The sequence below is a fragment of the Colossoma macropomum genome, unplaced genomic scaffold (genome assembly GCF_904425465.1).
Source record: "Colossoma macropomum unplaced genomic scaffold, Colossoma_macropomum, whole genome shotgun sequence".
Classification (NCBI taxonomy): Eukaryota; Metazoa; Chordata; class Actinopteri; order Characiformes; family Serrasalmidae; genus Colossoma; species Colossoma macropomum.
This window is the reverse complement of record NW_023494791.1, coordinates 46,818,427-46,838,946: the sequence shown is the minus strand read 5'-3', so window position 1 is coordinate 46,838,946 and position 20,520 is coordinate 46,818,427. Positions and strand designations below refer to the sequence as shown.

The window sequence follows — 20,520 nt, the reverse complement described above, 5'->3', positions numbered from 1 at the left end:
TAATATATTCCACAGTCATGTATAGATTATTGCAGTTAAAAATAAAAGATGTTTTTTACCTCAAAATATGGCCTCAGCCTTTACACATGACTGTGGGGACGAGCTCTTCTGTGGTGCTCGGAATTCAATATGATTGATTTGAAAACCAATATTGCTGAATTGAGGCTCAAGAAGGTTTAACTGTTAAAATAGCTTATTGTTTTATTTTAAAATACAAATAAATTATAACCTTAACATTTTTTTCAACTGTAATATATCTGTAAATGCTCAGGACACAAAAATGGACGTTTCTGTAGAATGACCCAGCTACAAGTCAGCAACAATTCATACAAAATTACAGCAGGCTTTTGTTGTTGTCTCTAACAGTAACTGTGACTTCTATGGAATAAAATGTGTTTCCAGAGTGTTAAAAAACGAAACTATCGGATTTGGTGTGAGCACCTCACAACATTAAAACCACTTTCAATTTTTGTCTGAAAAAATTGTGCTTGGTGTGAATCTAGTCTAATACAGGTTCCCCCAAAACTCTGACCAATAATTTTGTAATGCCCGGATGTGTTTTTTCACTTTCTCATTGTTCAAACAATTTTCTGCAAAGTTAATGCACAGCATACTTTATATTTGATTAACTGAACAAATAGAAAAAGTAAACTAGTAAATGTGGCATGTGAAAAATTTTGGACACTCCACTCAGTCGGTACTTAATATCACAGTTCGCAAAAGCTTTTTGTGGCCAGTTGGGAGTCTAGGAGTTTCTATTCTTGTCTTGGGAATGTATCCCCCACTATTCCTTGCAAAACACTTGTAGTTCCTCAATATTTCGTTGCCTTGGTACTATAAGGTTCTATATGCGTTCTGAGCAGTTTTGAGATATTGAGCTTCAAAGATTTTGGATTCCAAATAGCAAAACTGATACACGTCACTTCAGTACATGAAAATGACAGACACCCTAAATCTGTTCTAAATGTACAATATCAAAATCCTATCAAATCTGCAAAGAAGTATTTTTGGAACAGCTCCAATGCAGATAGAACCTTCTAATCCTGAGAACTCACTTTCTGCTTGGAATTATAAGGTTCTGTCTGACAAAACATGAAAAGAAGCAGTGATTTAAAGGAGCACAAACAATGTATACTTGTAATTTGTTTTACAATGTAAAATTAGTGTGTAACAGAGAGTCTACATGTCTCAAAAAGTTACATTTAATGATTTCTATGACATTTTATGGCATTTATTTTTATCATTTGTTTATTTTTTTATAACATTTATTTCTTATTTTAGGATAAATCATCTTTTTCTTATTCAAAAAGGCATTGCAGATTAAGTATAAAGGTTAGTGCTCTATATTTTGTAAATATTTAGATCTAAATATTATATTTATTTAAACTAAAATATTTAAAATATATATTTTAATCCAAAATGTCTTATTTTGGAAGATAGAAGAAAAAGAAAAGATGGATGAATGAAAGAAATTAATGTTCATGTTGTAATTAAGAGCCCATCAATTCAAATGTTCATTACCTTTAAGGCTTAATATTTATAAAATTTAAGACAATGAAACATTTTAAAGAACTTCAAATAGACAGGCAGAGTTACAGCAACATGCTTTCATGTTTCATAAAATTTTCCCGCAGTCACTGAGCAGAGCGGCGACATGACAAAGAAGTGGAACCTGATTGGTCCTCTCGTGTGTATTCAAAGTGCTGATTGGCTCGCAGATAGAACCTTATAGAACTAAGTTAGAGTTTGACTTTGGAGATAGAACCTTTTTGTTTTCTATATAAAGTCCACAAATGCACACAACTTAATAAACACCTCTCATAATGTTAGTAAGTTGTCACAGAATAAGAATATGAGAAAAACTTAATTTTACAAAAATGTCAGATCTTATCATTTCAAGAGGATGATTTTTTGGCCATCTTGCATGCACAGTATGTTTAAGATCTGCCCACAGATTTTCACTGATGTTCAAGTCCAGGGAAGCTTTAGCTTGTGTTTATTGAGGTAGTGGATCTTGAGGGATGTGTTCTTATCACTGTCTTATATTCTTATATTTGCTTCCATAATTTGCTGATATTTAGTGGAATCCTCTCTTCCATCTGCCTGTGTATTGTTTCTTGTGCCACACAACCCTAAAGCATAATAGGTTCACCCACATGATTAACAGTTGGCACGGTGTTCCTTTCATCAAATGCTGCTCCTTTTTCCATCAGACTTATATCACAGAGTTCTATTTTTACTTAATCAGTTCACAGAGCTTGTTTCAAAATGCCTCAGTCTTTCTAGAACATACACTGACTTATGTGATGAGGTTTACAGGTAAGATTTCCGATAGCTCTTCCTTGTAAATCAGGTTTGTGCAACAACGCTGCACAGTAGAACAATGTATCGTCAGCTGAACCTTCCTGCAAGTCTTTTGCTGTCACGTGGGGGTTTTGCTTTGCATTTCTGTCCAGCATACGAGCAGTTTTAACTGAGAGTTCTTGGTCTTCCAGATCTTGACTTCCACAGTTCCCTTTAACTGCCATTTCTTAATTACATTTTGGACAGCTAATACTGTGAGTGGACAGCACTTTGATATCATCACCTGCTTTGTAGGAATCAACAGCTTCATTTTCAGATCCTCAGCCAGCTGCTTAGAGAAGTCAGTGGTTGTTTAGTGTTAGCACAAGGTTTGAAGAGTTAGCAAATTTATTATGCTCAGCTGACAATTCCTAATGAGATTTCCTGACCTGCCTAATCAGTCTTAACAAGTCAATTAAGGCCTAACTGGCCAAATATTTAAATGTTGTGATAATACTTTAATATTGAGAGCCTCATTCAATTTGAGTGTAGAAAAAAAAAACATTAAAGCCGCCCCATCATGAGAGTAACTTACACAAATAGCTGTACTCACATGCATCCATTTAAAAGTATCCATTGCGTACACCCAAATAGTTGTGTGTGTATGCATGTGTGTATTTGTGGTAATGTGAGCCGTGTATGTGTGTGTATTTAGATTGAGAAACAGATGGCGTGGAGTCTAACTGCCATGGCAACACCCCCCCCCAGCCTGCTGAATAATGCATGAGCTGCTGCAGCCACACGCAAGCTCTTTTCACACGTAAAACCTGGGACAGTCAGGGGACTGCGAGGGCCATTCCAACAGCTTTAGCTTGCAATAGTTGATGGCGGATATTGAGGCATGATTTTTGTATTATAGCAAGCCTCCTTTCAGCTGCAGCTTCTTTGACAGATTGTATCATTTTTGCTTCCAGAATTTGCTATTTAGTAGAATCTATTGTTCCATCCACCCCTGCAATGTTTGCTACTAGCTGTCACACTAGATCCACCCCATGCTTAACAGTCAGCAAGGTGTTCTTTTCATCAAATGCTGCTCCTTTTTCAACAAAACATACCTTTGGTGATTGTGGCCAAAGTTAGATTTTTTTCAGGACTTGTTTTCAAAATGCCCCTGCATCCTTTCTTTAGTAATGTTAGGATGTTCAGGCTTCACGTCATTTACATACGCAGCTCTTAAATGGTATTTTACCAGGAGGGTATGCCTTGATACATAAAATAATATTCCCAGAAATCAGGAGCCCAGACTTCATACCTTCATTGAATAACCACGCCCACTTACCCAGCCTTCATACTTTCACCGAGTAACCACAACCATGTGGTGGTGATGTGTTAGTGTGTGTTGTGCTGGTGCGAGTGGATCAGACACAGCAGTGCTGCTGGAGTTTTTAAACACTGTGTCCACTCACTGTCCACTCTATTAGACACTCCTACCTTGTCAGTCCACCTTGTAGATGTAAAGTCAGAGACGATAGCTCATCTGCTACTGCACAGTTTGTGTTGGTCATCCTCTAGTCCTTCATCAGTGGTCACAGGACGCTGTTGGCTGGATGTTTTTGGTTGGTGGACTATTCTCAGTCCAGCAGTGACACTGAGGTGTGTAAAACTCCAGCAGCACTGCTGTGTCTGATCCACTCGCACCAGTGCAACACACACTAACACACCACCACCACATCAGTGTTACTGCAGTGCTGAGAATGATCCACCACCCAAGTAATACCTGCTCTGTGAGGGTCCATGGGGGTCCTGACCACTGAAGTACAGGGTAAAAGGGGGCTAACAAAGTATGCAGAGAAACAGATGGAACTACAAAGTGCTCCTATATGGTCAGTGGAGCTGATAAAATGGACAATGAGTGTAGAAACAAGGTAGGTGTCCCTAATGAAGTACGCAGTGAGTGTATACAGTACTGTGGAAAAGTTTGTGTACCCCTGGTCAAATTGCATTTTGTTGGTATAAGTGAACAAAATGAACACATCCTCTACAGAGAGCACACTTCTGTACAATTAAATGCACAGTTACTGTTTATTTACTGAGTTTAGCACATTAGGGAAAAAACATAAAGTGTGGTCTGTGTGAAAGTCATGGTACATTTTATATTTTATGCTTTTTTTCCACAATGTTAAACTCAGTGAATAAATAGAAATTGTTTACTAAAATTTGTAGAAAGATGTCATACTTAAGGTTGTTCCCTGTGACAGTGTGTTAACTTATTATCACTTAAATCAACAAAGCATGTAATTTGTTTGACTGTTTGTATCATACATGTAATTTATACATTGATCAGGCATAACATTATGTCCTTGTTTCTACACTCATTGTCCATTTTATCAGCTCCACTTACTATATAGGTGCACTTTGTAGTTCTACAGTTACAGACTGTAGTCCATCTGTTTCTCTGATACTTTGTTAGCCCCCTTTTACCCTGTTCTTCAGTGGTCAGGGCCCCATGGACCCTCACAGAGCAGGTATTTGGGTGGTGGTCATTCTCAGCACTGCAGTAACACTGACGTGGTGGTGGTGTGTTAGTGTGTGTTGTGCTGGTCTGAGTGGATCAGACACAGCAGTGCTTGTTTTCACTTAGAAAATCAACAAAACATGTAATTTGACCTCACGTCCCAATAAAAGCATAAAAACAAACTGCTGTGTGTGTGTGTGTGTGTGGGGTGTTCAGGTTTCTTGCCCTTTAACTGTAGTTAACAGAAAGTAATCACAGGTATGGAACACGCTTGGGATCACAGATGCTGACTGGATCAGGTGGACCTAAAGCTCCACACCACCAGAGAACTATCTCAGACTGACCGCTTTACCATCACAGTCCATACAGCACTGTGGTCAGTAAAACAGCCAGTATCAGGTTTAGTCCAGTCTGTGTAACACTGCAGTCAGTAAAATATAGGCTGCCAAATTTGGCCTAACCTATCCTATTGTACAGTTTTAATCTGAATAGTATTTTGTGCCTTAAATATATGAAATATATATTCGTATTAAAAATACGAATCTTGTTTAGACACGTTTTTTACTCTCCATAATGTTGCCCAGTATCGGACTCGGGCTGACCGCTGTACTCGTTGTCAGAATTTTTATTTTGACGAAATACCAAATATACCAATACGATTCTTAATGACACTATTCATCCATCACTGTCTGAACACCAAATGTTCACTGAACTGAATACATAAAAAAATTACACCTTTACAATCGCGGACTCTGTCAGAGCAGCACACAGAGCACTGCGGCTGGGCTTCAGCATAAACTGGGTCAAAGGTCAAATCAGGAAAATGTGTTAACACGTCTGGGGTCTTTTTTTTAATAGAATTAGAAGGAAAGATGGAGTGAGTAGAATTAGAGTGGCGCTCGTTAGCCGTGTGTGTGTGTGTTATAAAATATGCATGCTGTGAGTTCAGAGTTATCGCTCAGCCTGCAGGGAGAGATTTAACATAATTATAAATTAGTCCCCTGTCTACAACTACAGACCATTCATACAGAGAGAGAGAGAGAGAGAGAGAGAGAGAGAGAGAGGGGAGAGGGAGAGGGGAGAGGGAGTGAGAAAGACAGAGAGAGAGAGGGAGAAAGACACAGAAAGAGGAGAAAGAAACAGAGATAGAGAGAGAGAAAGAGAGAAGAGAGAGAGAGAGTAGATGGAGGGATAGAGGAGAAGAAGAGGGTAGAGAGACATGGAAAGAGAAAGAGAGAGAGAACGACACAGAAAGAGTAGAGAGAAACAGAGAGATGGAGACGGGGAGGGACAGAGAGAAGAGAGAGAGAGACTGAGAAAGAAAAGAGAGCAAGATAGAGAGACAGAGAGAAGAGAGAATAAAGACAGAGAAAGAAAGAGGAGAGATAGGGAGACAGACTGTACACTACTGGCCAAACCCTTGGTCTTCCGGTTTCTCAAACACTAGAGGGCGCTCCTGAGCAAGTCCAAAATGAATGGGTTTAGATGGAGCAGCTGAGTAAAATCATAATTTATAAATGCTCAAACATTTTAATGTAAAAGAATGCAATCATTTCCTGAACACAGAACAGCATAAAACATTTTAACACTGCTGTTATATTTTTAAGAGCTTTTAAACTCGAGTCATAGGAGTTTAAAACGGCGCCTCATGTACGTTCATGACGTCAGTGAGCGCAAACAGCCAATGAGCTGCTCCACTCACCAACCAATCAGCACTCAGTAGCAGTAATGTTAGGGTCCTGCTGCCCAAAACCCGTTTGCTGTAGAAAAAAGAAAGATACAGGGGAGTTTTCTTTGCTTTTTTTAGTGAAATCCATCCTTCTACTTTAAAGAAAAGTTCTGGGCGAGTGATTAGAAACTATTTTACCTTTACATTTTTAGCCGTTTTGCTCCATTTCCTCCCATTCATTGAGGACTCACTCGCGGGCGCCCTCTGCTGTTTAGCAGTCCTGTTTTTGATATAACAGGGGGAATAGGAAGTGGCCAGGCTCCTCATAAACCAGCTCTGGCTCAGTGCCTATTGGTAATCGCCACGTTTTGCTCCTTATTTGCCACCCACTTCATGTTGCCAACATTCGCACCACCTCCTATCGCTGGAAATCACCAGCTCTCACTGAAGATGAGTAACCACTGAAGATGATTGACCTCTGGCCACTTTGTCCCATCATGTCATGGCCAGTGTGTGTATGCAGGGTTAGAGCTGAGGGTCACTGGAATCACCACTGACTGATCACCTGTATCCTGTGATGAAGCATCTCTATCCAGGTGGGAGTGGTCTCTTCCAAGATGACAGTGATCCCACCCACAGGGCATGAGGGGTCACTGAATGGTTAGCTGACCCCAGCTGAGGGTACCGGAGCTCTTCTGGTAGCTTGTTGTGGCCGTACTAAGTGTTACTGAGACACTTGATGTTGTTTTTTTTTTTCGTTTCTTTTTACATAAGCCTATGTTGTAACTCCCCTGAGCCACACACTCACGACAATCCCACACAAACCATAGTGAAACATCCTCTGCAGGACCCCCGCTCCTCCCTCCCCCGAACACACACACACACACACACACACACACACACAGAAATGCCCACGAGCCCAAAGCTGTCATCAGAGCATGATGGGAAGAAGCTTATATCCAGTGGCATTCAGTGCAGTGTGTGGCATAAACACACACTCACACACACGCTTACACACTCTCTCATTCCCGCACACAAAGTCTGTGTGAAGAGGGTGGGGTGATGCAGGTTGACAAGCTGCTCTCAGCCTCCATCTGAGAGAGAGAGAGAGGTAGAGTGAGAGAAAGGGAGAGTGAGGGTAAAAAGAGAGAAAGAGGTAGAATGAAGGAAAGGGAGAGATTTTAGGAGAAAGAGAGAGAAGGAAATGCAGAAAAGAGAGAGAAAGAGGAGGGTGGATAGAGCGAGAGAGAGGAGGGACATGAATGAGGGTGGATAGAGCGAGAGAGAGGAGGGACATGAATGAGGGTGGATAGAGAGAGAAAAAGAGAGAGCGAGAGAGAGAGAGAGAGAGAGAGAGGAGGGACATGAATGAGAGTGAAGAGAGAGAGAGAGAGGAGGGACATGAATGAGGGTGAAGAGAGAGAGAGAGAGGAGGGACATGAATGAGGGTGGATAGAGAGACAGAAAGAGAGAGAGAAGAGACATGAATGAGGGTGGATTGAGAGAGAGCGAGAGAAATAGACAGAAAGATAGAAAGAGAGTGAGAGAGAGAGAGGGACATGAATGAGGGTGGATAGAGAGAAAGATAGAGAGCGAGAGAGAGGAGGGACATGAATGAGGACGAATTGAGAGAGAGAGAGAGAGAGAGGTAGAATGGGGAAAGGGAGAGAATTGAGAGAGAGAAGACGGAGAAAGAGAAACAAAAAACAGCTTGAATGAAATAAAGTGGTTCACTAGTTGGGAAACGCACATGGATCTATTTACTATGGATTTCTATTCACAGTAACTATATTCAGTAACTATTCAGTAATATTCGGTAACTGTAGTCAGTAATTATATTCAGTAACTATAGTCAGTAATTCAGTAATTATTTTCTGTAACTAGATTCAGTAGTTCAGTAATTATATTATATATTATAGTAATATATATTACAGCTTCAGGCTGACTTCTGCTGTATGTTTTTTTTTTGAGGTTGTTGTCTGTGGTAATTAATCGTGTGTTACAGATTCAGCAGATAGAGATCAGGTTTTAAAGATGCTGAAATGTTCCTTTAACGGTGGTTGTGAAGGTTCCTTATACCTGCTTCTGTTATTTCATGTGAGCATCACATTTTTCTGAGTGAGGTCAATTATAGATTAGATGTAGAACCGCAGTCCCCGCTGTGAGCTCTCAGCGTGTTCTCCAGACTCTCAGACACATCATGTTGTCTCCTCTGGCACAGGAAAACGTCCCCCAGCAACACACTCATCAAATCTAGTTCTCACACACACACACGCACATACACACATACACTGCATTAAACCTGAAATACCCCAAAGACCCCCAGCACTCAAAATGTGTTTTAAATGTTTAACTCATCTTGGATGGTTTATTATAGTCATATAAATTGGTACCTGTTTCAAATGTGTTAAAGACTCCACACTTTTTCTTTTAAAGTACAGTTTTGTTCAGTACATCCATAAAAAATGATTCGAGGGGCGCTATGTAGCAGCACATCACAAATAAGCTTGAACCTATCACAGTCCAGTATGCTAAAATATGCTATTGAGGGGTTGTGGTGACAGGAAACACATAGCTATAGAACATGCCTGCGCTAATGTAGCTAAGTGAATATGCTAATTAGGGGACGTAGTGAAAGGAAGCACATAGTTACAGAACATGGCTGCGCTAACATAGCTAACTAAATATGCTAATGAGGGAATGTGGTGGCAAACACAGAGCTACAGGACATGTCTGTGCTAATGTAGCTACTGATATGCTAATGAAGGAATGTGGTGGCAGGAAACACATAACTACAGAACCTGCCTGTGCTAACATAGCTGACTAAATATGCTAATGAAGGAACGTAGTGACAGGGAACTCTACAGAACATGCCTGCGCTAACATAGCTAACTAAATATGCTAATCAGGAGTCATTGCGCCTGGAAACGCATAGCTACAGAACCTGCACTAACATAGCTAAATATGCTAATGAGGGGACGTAGTAAAAGGAAACGTAACTGCTGAAAATGTCTGCACTAAGATAAGATTGCACCAAAGGTGCTACACAAACATCTAAAGATTAGGTCTGTAGAGTATATATCGAGCTTGATAAGTTCGGTACCCCACTGACTGTTTGCCACTGTTGGTCCACCCTCGGACCACCCAGATTACTGTCCTGCATACAAGCTTTAACTAGTTTTTAATCTCCCCAAACAGATTTTAAATGCACAGAGACTTTTATTTTGGAAAATAAACTAAGACAAATATTACAAACAACCAAGAGAAAAAAAAAACAATGACTAGGCCTGATATAAAATGATTTTATAGAAAATGTTGTTGCTGACACTTTAAAATTATTTCCTAAACTAATTTAAAAAGTATAATTAAAGAAAGGAAGGAAGGAAAATAAGTAAATTGGACTGTGAGTGGAAAATGATTGATGATAAGTGGAATTTTGTCTAATACTCTGCTTAACCATTCATGGACCGCCTGTAAAACGCTGAGGAAAACGCCAGTGGACCACCAGCTTTGCCATCAGTGGGCCAACAGCGGTTCACTATCCACTTGCTATCAGGGTAGTTAGCTTAGCATGCTGCAGCTTCACCCACGACAGTAGATTTGAGTCTGACTCACTGAAGCTCGCCTGATGCAGTTTTGGAGACTAAAGACTCAAATCTGAGGGAGCGAACCTTTGTTTCTGAGTGTGCAGCTACTAGCTAAGCTTTTGCTCCGCTACTTCTTTAGCACCTAGGCTAACGGTAGCTTAGCGAGCAGACAAAAACGGCTTTAGGCACCACAAAAGGTCCGATATCTGCAAGTTTAGAGGATAAACGCTGAGCAAAACGCCACCAGCTCTGTCATCAGCGGGCCAGCAGTGGACCACTATCCTCTTGCTATCAGGGTAGCATAATCAGCTCCTCTGTACTGCAACTGTTGTTCAGTTTATGGTTTAACGTTTACTGGGTGAAGAATTTAAAAGTATAGCCAGTTTCATGTCTGATTATTAATGTTATAGTAGGAGCTTATTCCTGTTTCTGTTGTGCACCGTCTCATCCACTCAGTCTGTCCAAACACAGAGGGCTGCGTTCCTCTTATGCCGAAAGGCAAGTAAGCACAATGTGTGGGACAGTGGGGGAAGGGGTGGGGTTTAATCTAGAGGCAAGCAGTGTTTACAATTTGCATAATCATGCATATTCATGAATCTTCACATGCTAAATGAGTGTTAAGGTTTGGGGATGCTTCTATGCCAATAATACACACACAGTTTGTATAGTTAACAATCTATTATTTAACTTATTTTCATGGTTTAAATTATGACTCGGGTTAGTTTAAAGGGATATTCCACCAATTTTACAAACTTTCTGCACATTTGAGTGCTGAGGATGTTTGACGTGAAATGCTCTGTTCACCGTTCACAGTAGTATTGATAGGAACCAGACGTCTGAAGAGTTTAAAGTCTCTAAATGCTCCTTAACAGAATGTTATTATATGAAATGGTTATGGATACGGTGTCTGATGTCTGAGACACTGTTTTACTAAAGTGTTGAGATGATTTTGGGCTAAAAATCTATTAATGGTGGGGGGATACATGCAGAACGTTGTGAGGCAAAATAGTCCCTAAAGAAAGTTTATTTTTTCATATTTTCCACATTTTACCATCGACATTCCATATAAAAACTCAGAAGACACCTTTTAGAACTGAGAGAGTTAAAATTGATAATGAAAAAAAGAAAAATGATGCTAATTTTTTTTTTTTTGGTACTTATTTGTAAAGTTAGCTACGGCTTTCTTTTATTCCTCTTTTATATGCATGTACCTCTTTGTAAAGCAACCTTTTTTCCCTTTCCTTTTTTCATTTTCTTTCCTTTTACATACATTCGAATGCGAAAGTTTAGGCACCCCGGTCAAATGAGTTGATTCACTATAGGTTCACTGGTGGTTTTGGGTAGTAAATAAAATGGCTATATTTGTGTTGTAGTCATGACGACCCCTGGTTCCTGTCACCACCACTGTAAAGAAATCGACGTCTCTACAACCAACCATTTCACACCTCTGAACCTACATCTCAACCGCTGAAATATACAAATTTTGAAAAACTGGTGGAATTTCCCTTTAACGGTGCACTCTCCCTGAGAGAATGTGTGCTCACTTAAATACTCGCACATACAAATTATGCCTCCGTTTCATGCCACCCTGTCAACACTGGGTGGTTACCATGGTAACAGGGGGCATTCTGCAACTGGCGGTGTTGGTGTGTTTGTTTGGGCTGCCGTCTCCGTCCTCTGAGGGACAAATTATGTTTCAGTCAAACTAGGCCAGCATCTCTCTCTCACAGACGCTTTATTATTCTGTGTTTATATGGTTCCAGCATTAACACTCCTGTGTGTGTGTTTGTGTGTGTGTGTGTGTCGGGGGTGTGGCGGCGGGGGGGTGTTTGTATTTTTGTAATTGTTATAGAAAATATGGGCTGTTTTTCATGGTTATTTGACCCCTTTTTTTCACAGCAGCCATAAAATGCCACCTCTGCCTGCTTTGTTCATGTTTGATCTTCAGGAGTGTTTTAGTGTTGATGGCAGTGACGCAGGTCTTTTAGTTGGAGGTGCAGCTATATGCAAAAGTTTGGGCGCCTCTTACATTAAGTGAAAATATGTTATATAATAACAGATTCCATACAGAGAACACAGTACTTCACACTTTAATGCATAATTACGGTTAATTTGCCGAATTTAACATATTGGGTAAAAATAAAACATAAAACTTGGCTTGTGCAGAAGTTATGGCACATTATAGGTTTTTTTTTTTTGTAGCAAATACACTCACACACACACACACACACACACATATATATATATATATATATATATATAATTTTCTATTATGAGGGAAAATTTCTAACATAAATTTAAATGAATATGAAAGAAACTAGAGGTGAAAACAATTGGCCAAAAGTCTTAGCACTGAGTGAGTTAAAATTGATAAGGAAATGTTGCAAAAGAAAAACAAATAAAAATGAAAAATGATGCAACTGCTAAGTTTTTGTTGTTGTTGTTGTGTTTATTTGTAAAGTTAGCCACTTTTTTCTTTTTTTCTTTTTTATTTGCATGTACTTCTTTGTAAAGTCACCTTTTTTCTTTCCTTTTTTACCTTTTCTTGCCTTTTACATCCAGTTGTATGCAAACATTTAGGCACCCCTGGTCAAATGAGTTGATTTTCTAAATGAAAACAAGTTCACGTCCCTTTTGCTGAATGTTCATTTCGCTGAATTTAACACATTAGGGGGGGAAACAAAATCATAAAATGTGGCCTGTTCAAAAGTTAGACTGAGTTATATGTTAAACTCAGCAAATAAATAAAATTTTTGTGCTAAGATTTGCTAAAAAATGTCCTATTTAACTGGTTTCTCTGTAGAGGATGTAACTTGTTACACGTAATTTGACCAGGGGTGTTCAAACTTTTGTATACAACTGTATGTGTACCTCTTTGTAAAGGGACGTTGGGAAAAGATCTATATAAGTGGAACAAATAACTACATTAATGAGTTAATTAATGAATTGATTAATAAGGAAAGCACTGCTGATCCTAATGTCTTAATCTCCCTATCTCTCTCTCTCTCTCTCTCTCTCTCTCTCTCTCTCTCTCTCTCTCTCTCTCTCAGAGGAGGATCTGTCTAACGTTCAGATCATGTGTGCGTGGTGTCAGAAGGTTGGAGTGAAGCGCTATTCTCTCAGCATGGGCTCAGAGCTGAAGAGCTTCTGCAGTGAGAAATGTTTTGCAGCGTGCCGCCGTGCGTACTTCAAACGCAACAAGGTAACGCCCCCCGTAACCCTCCGCCAATCAGGTTCTCTTGCTGTGACATGACTTCCTGTCTGCTCTAACCTTCCTGCACATGCTCAGTGCTGCCAACCTCTTTGAGACCTTATCAAATGTACAGAGATTCAGAGGAGCGCTGATCTGGGGTCAGTTTATTTCACCTGTTGACCAGAGCTGGGTGATACCGGAACCAAGTACTGCGATAATATTATTATTAAAATACAGAGATAATGATAAACGTCTTGATAACAGGAAACGCTGTTAATGTAGTGTTCCAGCCTAAAACTTCACAATTCATCTATGTTCTCTCACTACAGTACCCAGCATGCCTTACACAAATACATCATACTTCACTCATTGGCAATCCCTGTTGTGTCAACAGAGAATGAGCAGTGAGAAGAATAGCCTCTCTATAATGTCTTTCGGGTTTGTCGAACACTAGAGGGCGCTACCGAGTGAGTCCAGAATGAATGGGTAAATATGAAGCATTTGAGCAAAATCAACATGAAGCTTAAACATTTTTATATAGAAGAATGCATCCATTCCTGAACACACAAGTGCTTAAAAAAATTTAACACCGCTTTAAAAGCGCTTTTGAGCTCGAGTTACAAGAGTTCATAACAGCGCCTTGTGTACATTCATGACATCAGTGAGCATGAACTGCTTCACTCAGCCAATGAGCTGATCAGCTCACCAACCAGTCAGCACTCAGTAGCGGTAAAGCTATCCAGTCAGTACACATTGGCAGTAATGATAACCAATCAGCACTCAGTAGCAGTAATGCTAACCAAGCGCTCAGTAGCAGTACTGCTAACCAATCAGCGTTCAGTAGCAGTAATGCTAATCAATCAGCACTCATTGGCAGTAATGCTAACAAATCAGCACTCAGTAGCAGTAATGCTAACCAATCAGCAGTCAGTAGCAGTCAATCAGCACTAAGTAGGAGTAATGCTAACCAAGCGCTCAGTAGCAGTACTGCTAACCAATCAGCGTTCAGTAGAAGTAATGCTAACCAATCAGCACTCATTGGCAGTAATGCTAACCAATCAGCACTCATTGGCAGTAATGCTAACCAATCAGCACTCAGTAGCAGTAATGCTAACCAATCAGCAGTCAGTAGAAGTGATGCTAACCAATCAGCACTAAGTAGGAGTAATGCTAACCAATCAGCAGTCAGTAGAAGTGATGCTAACCAATCAGCACTAAGTAGGAGTAATGCCAGCACCCTACTGCCCAAAACCCATTTAGTGTAGACAAAAGGAAAAAAAAGGTTTTCTTTGCTTTTTTAGTGAAATAAATCCTTCTGCTTTCCAAAATTAAAAGAAGGTCCTGATCATTTGGTTAGAAACTATTTTAACTTCTTGTTTTTAGCTGTTCAGCTCCATTCTCCCCCACTCATTGAAGACCTCGATGCGCCCTCTGGCGTTTCACGGTCATGTTTTTGACGAAGTAAGAAGTGACCAGACTGCCCTTAGATCGGCTCTGGTGTCAACCAGTCCTGACTTCTGGCCTAGTCACTGATCTGTATGCTAATAAACACAACCCAGCTAGCATTAGTTATCAAAATCTTACCTCAGTTATCAAACAAATTTGTAAACAAACCAGCGATTCTCTCTATTCTTCGCCAAAATGAACATCACAGACCAGTTTTCACCCCTTCAGTCAGAAGGGGTGACTGCTGCATTTACCAGCTACCAAAAACCAATTGAAACAGCCCACAAAATCCCAAAAGGGAATTACCTGGCCATAAACCCCTTGGTTCATAAACTTGTTAGTATGTGTACTTCATAAGTGTGAAAATAATTTATAGTGTTGCCTTTTGATGATAATACCACTTTGCGGTAATGTTTACAGATTAGCTGTCATTGTCATGACATGTTTGTCGTCAAAATTAAACTAACCTAAAATTAAACCTTGAGTAAATATGAAATGTGGTTGTATTTTCTTTAATTATTTTTAATTTAATTTTTTGCTACACTTATATCCTCATTGCCACCTATTTCTATTTGTTATTGCCCAATTCAAATAGTCAAAAAGAACAAAGTGAACTCAAATTACACTCTGTGAAAAGCCTTGCTCTGATTGGCTGTTGGCTGAGTGAGACTGTAGCCTTCCTGAGTTAAACTGGCGATTTGCAGTCTTGGCGTAGAAGCGTTATCATAAAAGTCAAAAGTCATGTTCAAGCAATGTTTGAAATGTTGGGAAAAAATAGATAACTGGAGGCTATGTACATACGGTCTTCATTACACATGCATAAGCACTGAATAACAGATTTAAACAGCAACACTTATATTATGTATACAGCAACACAGTATATATGAACAGCGCATGTCAGCAATCGCAAGATGTTTTAGTATTGTGGTGACATAATGAGCCTTAAACTAAAGTGGCAGACATTTATAACACTGTTATGAAATATAATTACCAAATAATATAACTTATAAGGCAGATGCCTATTTGAGAACTATGAGAATATCTTCTTGAGAACACTGACATAAACTATTAATACATTCTAATGCACTTTAAATGTTATTCTATGCTTATGCAAGTGTTATGAAGTGTTATGAAGTCTATGAAGAAATTGAATTATGACGTTTTGATATTACGACAACAAAAATGTCAGTATTGCTGATTTATTGCCCAGCTCTGTAGTCCAAGGGACTGATCCCGAAACAGCACTTGTAGCCAAATCATTGGTTCCATGTGGCTCTAAATTGTCAATTCCTTTAATCTGCTTTGCCACAAGCAAAATAAGATCTGCATTTGCCAAAAAATGCACATCATCTTCAGGTGATATTTGGCTCTGATCTGGTCTGCTGCTGAAGCAGAATCTCTTTGAGAAGTTGGCTTGGCATGGGGACGTTCCTCAAAGCTTTTAGCGTTGTTTTGGAGTCGGAGTGGGAGTGGCCTACTGACTGTGTGCTTTCTCTCTTATACCTAAGCTGGGATATGTAAGGAATTGCAATGTAAGTATACTTACATTCTCCCCTTTCTGCCTTTCTGCCTGTGTGTGTTAGAAATCTCCCATTTAGATCTGTTCACTGTCTGCTAGTGACTTTCTTTCTCTCACAGGCAACAAATACACACACACACATAGACTACGACACATCAGTGTATGCATGCATGATTGCACATAAATATACGCACAACCTTAGACAACCGTTTTCACCCCTGGGCCCCCACATACATGCTGTTACTCATGAACTGAATGTTGTTTTTTTAAAATATACACATGTTCCCTGGCCAATTAGAAACACTTCCACTCACTGGCCACCTAATTAAAACCCCTTCCTTCCCCTATAGCCCACCTGTTGATGCACAAGGTAGGTGTTTCTAATAAAGTGGTCAGTGAGTGGAAGTGTTTCTAATAAAGTGGCCATTTAGTGGAAGCACAAAGTAGGTGTTTCTAATAAAGTGGCCAGTGAGTGGAAGTACAAGGTAGGTGTTTCTAATAAAGTGGTCAGTTAGTGGAAGTACATGGTTGGTGTTTCTAATAAAGTGGCCAGTTAGTGGAAGCACAATGTAGGTGTTTCTAATAAAGTGGCCATTTAGTGGAAGCACAAAGAAGGTGTTTCTAATAAAGTGGCCAGTTAGTGGAAATACAATGTAGGTGTTTCTAATAAAGTGGCCAATGAGTGGAAGCACAAGGTAGGTGTTTCTGATTAAGTGGTCAGCTAGGGGAAGTACAAGGCAGGTGTTTCTAATAAAGTGATCAGTTAGTGGAAGCACAAGGTAGGTGTTTCTGATTAAGTGGTCAGCTAGGGGAAGTACAAGGTAGGTGTTTCTAATAAAGTGGTCAGTCATTGGAAGTGTTTCTAATAAAGTGGCCAGTTAGTGGAAATACAAGGTGGGTGTTTCTAATAAAGTGGCCAGTGAGGGGAAGCGCAAGGTGGGTGTTTCTAATTAAGTGGCCAGTTAGTGGAAGCACAACGTCGGTGTTTCTAATAAAGTGGCCAGTTAGTGGAAGTACAAGGTAGGTGTTTCTAATAAAGTGGCCAGTCAGTGGAAGTACAGGAGTGCATGTGCTGGGGATTAATTAACAAGCTTACCTAGAAACAGAGAGTTTTTTGACAGGCAGTTCTGTTAAGCATTTTAGAGAAAGTGTGAATGAAGCGTGTGAGGATAATATTCACTCAGCCACAGACGTAGAAAATTAATTGGCGGGTCATTTGTGCGGTGATGGTCATGTTGGCCTGTGATTCACTGGACATCTTTTGTGTTTTCATATTTGTCATGTTGGTCAGCCATGGAAATGAATGAGAAAGTGCCATTTCCTCAATGTTGTTTGTCACGGCAATCATATCAAATTGAGTGCTGTCACATTACTCCTTTTTTTAATATTGTTTTTGTGTAAGTGTGTCATTTTCACAGAAAGTGGTGCTCTGCTGTATTTTATTGCTATGGCTTACAAACTGCTTTGTCTGTCGCATTTCGGAGACTGAAAGAGAAGTTTTCAGCTCGCTCCCTCGAGGCCTCTCCGAGGGCTCATCTAAGAACCTTTACTTGAGCTAATACAGTAAGGGAACAGATCTGGATGGCGTCAGGGGTTCAAGGTTGACGAAAACATGCTAAAATGAGTGTTGGAACAAGTTGGCTGGTCTCTTGCATTTACATCCCACCTTCGCAGCAAAGCAAACATGCTCACTTACTAAAACGTTTAGCATACTTCTTGTACGCTGCTAAGAACCAAACCTGAAAGCTCAGATTCATTCGGGCTGGCTCAGATTCTGGGCCACGCCCCTCGTGAGTTCTGTGGCATTAGTAAACGCCCACAAAGGGTCTGATTGGTGTGCTGAAAGGACTGTGGTGCTGACAGGTCATCTGTGGGCAGTAAGAACAGAAACTGTGGTATCAGACTCCAAAAGCATTCCACAGTCACCCAACACCCTCCAAACACTATCCAAACATACTCCCCACCCTCCGCCTCCAAAGCCAGGGAGAAAAAGAGAGAGAGAGAGAGAGAGAGAGAGAGAGAGAGACAGATGGGAAAAGAACAAATGCCTCTCTCTGTAACTGAGTGCTGAAACATTAAAAGCGAGGAGGATCTGTCAATGTCATCAGTTCAGCTTGTGTTTACACTCTTGAATAAAGGTCCCTTAAAGGTTCGTGGCATTTACATCATTTGGAGGCTCTTTAAACGTTAAAAAGGTTACACTCGCACATAGAGTAACGGTTCTTTAAAGGACCCATATCATGGAAAACTGCATTTTCCATAATTTTAATTAAAAGAGTTTGATTTAGTGTGTAAATATTGTTAAAGTTTCATACCAATTATACAGTCATATATGGAAACGAAGCTGCAAAAACAGCTCATTTTGAATTTACATATTTATAAATAAATAAAAAGCCTACAGCAGTTTAGCCCCGCCCATTCACGCTGAAGTTATAAGAAGTGTTTCAACTCAGACTGTTTTTTGAATGAGGCCCCAAACAGGAGCCAGTCAGAACAGAGCTCATTCACATATGCCAGTGAAAGGCACAGTGACAACAGCAGCCTGTTTAACTCTGAGGGGTAAAGAGAAGCTGGAAATTGGTCATCTAAAAATGAATTATGGTTGTTTTTGTTACATAAAAACTCACAGTGCTATGTCATGTTATAAGTGAGCCTCAGGGAGGAAAAAAATAAAATACATGAGAAATGGGCTGTGGGCCCTTTAAAGAACCCCTTAACTGAAAGGTGTAATAACCTAATAGATACTGAATAATTCATAGATATTAAGACTAATAACTGAAATATAGGCCTGAGGGGGTTAAGGGGTTATGAGTGATGTGTTTTTGAGGTTGTAAATGTATCCCTTTAAAAAAAAAACAGGGTGAATTTGATGGAGGAAATGAAAGTAAGAAATGCAAGAGAGAAATGGGCGTGGTCAATCAAGTATGCAAATATGTGAATTAATCTAGTTAGTAGTCGTTTACTAATTTGTAGTTTGGCGCTAAGACAATTAAATAAATTACATATTGTGAGTGTGTGTGTATATATATATATATATATATATATATATATTGCTGCTGTCAGAACAAAACCTTGTATCTCCATTTTTGTCGTTTTTCTATTTTTGACATTATTTGAAAATATTTGTTTCCTTTTATGAATTTCATGATGAATGAACCAAAAGAAATGGTGCAAAATTACTTGGAAAAAACATCTGGTTCCATTGGCTTACATTAAAAGTAAAGTATGTTTTTTCCTTCCCCTGTTAAGTTACCATTTTGGAGATGGCAGCCATGTATATACATATATATATAGTGTTTGCTGTAGATGTGCAATGAATGTGGTGACACAAGCAGCTAACATTAAAGGGGAATTCCACCAATTAAAAAAAAATTCTGCATAATTAAGTGGCTAAGACATAAACACAGTCTTTAAGAGTGGTTTGGCGTGAAACGCTCCATTCTAGACAAACTTATGGAGTCAGGATTGTTCACAGTGGTGGTGATAGGAACCAGACGAAATAGAGACTGCCCAGTGTGAATGGAGAGAGAGGGGTAGCCGTTAGCTCCCAGCAACAGACACAGTCAATGAAAAGTGCCGAGCTAAGCCCAGCGATGTGGTGCGGTCAGCAGATTTCTCCCGAAACGTAAACATATCGATATGAATGCAGATCCAGATTTAGCGCTGGTTCCTGTTCTCTGCTCTGAGGCTCTTCAGGGGCAGCGTGCTCTCCAGCATCACCACTCACCATAGAAATGACCACAGCTTTTGGACAAGATGAATTAGAAATGTGTTTCTAAATTAGGTCATGCTGTACTGCAGGGGTGGAAATGCTAACAGAGCTAACAGAGCATGCCAGCTAGCAGGGTAGGCCAGGGATAGAGTCACCACCAGTCCAGGATTTCCCTGGATTGTCAATGTTTTCGGTCGCCTGTCCAGGAAAAAAATAATTCCATTCTTGGAGACAAACTGTCTGGGAACCCAAGCGTTTTCATTAGTGTTCTTCATGAAGTTTAAACTGCTTCTTTTATCCGGTCGATCATCGTACATGGAGCATTCTACTGATTTAGTTCAAACTGCTCCTACAGTAAATAAACTATTTAAAAGAAAACAATTAAGTATTCAGACCTTAGATATTTACAAGGATTACGTTATGATCTATTTAAATACAAGGCATTAACAGAGATAGTAATAAGCTAAACATATACAAAATCATCACTTATAGGGTATTTTCTGAAACTGAAACTGGGGAGCGGCGATGCTCTGATAAACAGCAGGGGGCGCTCTCACAGTATTCACAACCTACAGTTTATCACACTTCAGTTTAGT

General features: G+C 39.7%; 1 protein-coding gene across 3 annotated transcripts in view; it reads left to right on the top strand.

Moving 5' to 3' along the window:
- Positions 1 to 20,520, top strand: part of sobpa (sine oculis binding protein homolog (Drosophila) a) — a 95,405-nt gene that overhangs the window by 40,145 nt on the left and 34,740 nt on the right. For all 3 annotated transcript variants that reach the window (XM_036575203.1, XM_036575201.1, XM_036575202.1), the window contains one exon: positions 13,105 to 13,256. In XM_036575203.1, the coding sequence (XP_036431096.1) occupies positions 13,105 to 13,256 (152 nt within the window). The remainder of the gene's footprint in view (positions 1 to 13,104; positions 13,257 to 20,520) is intronic.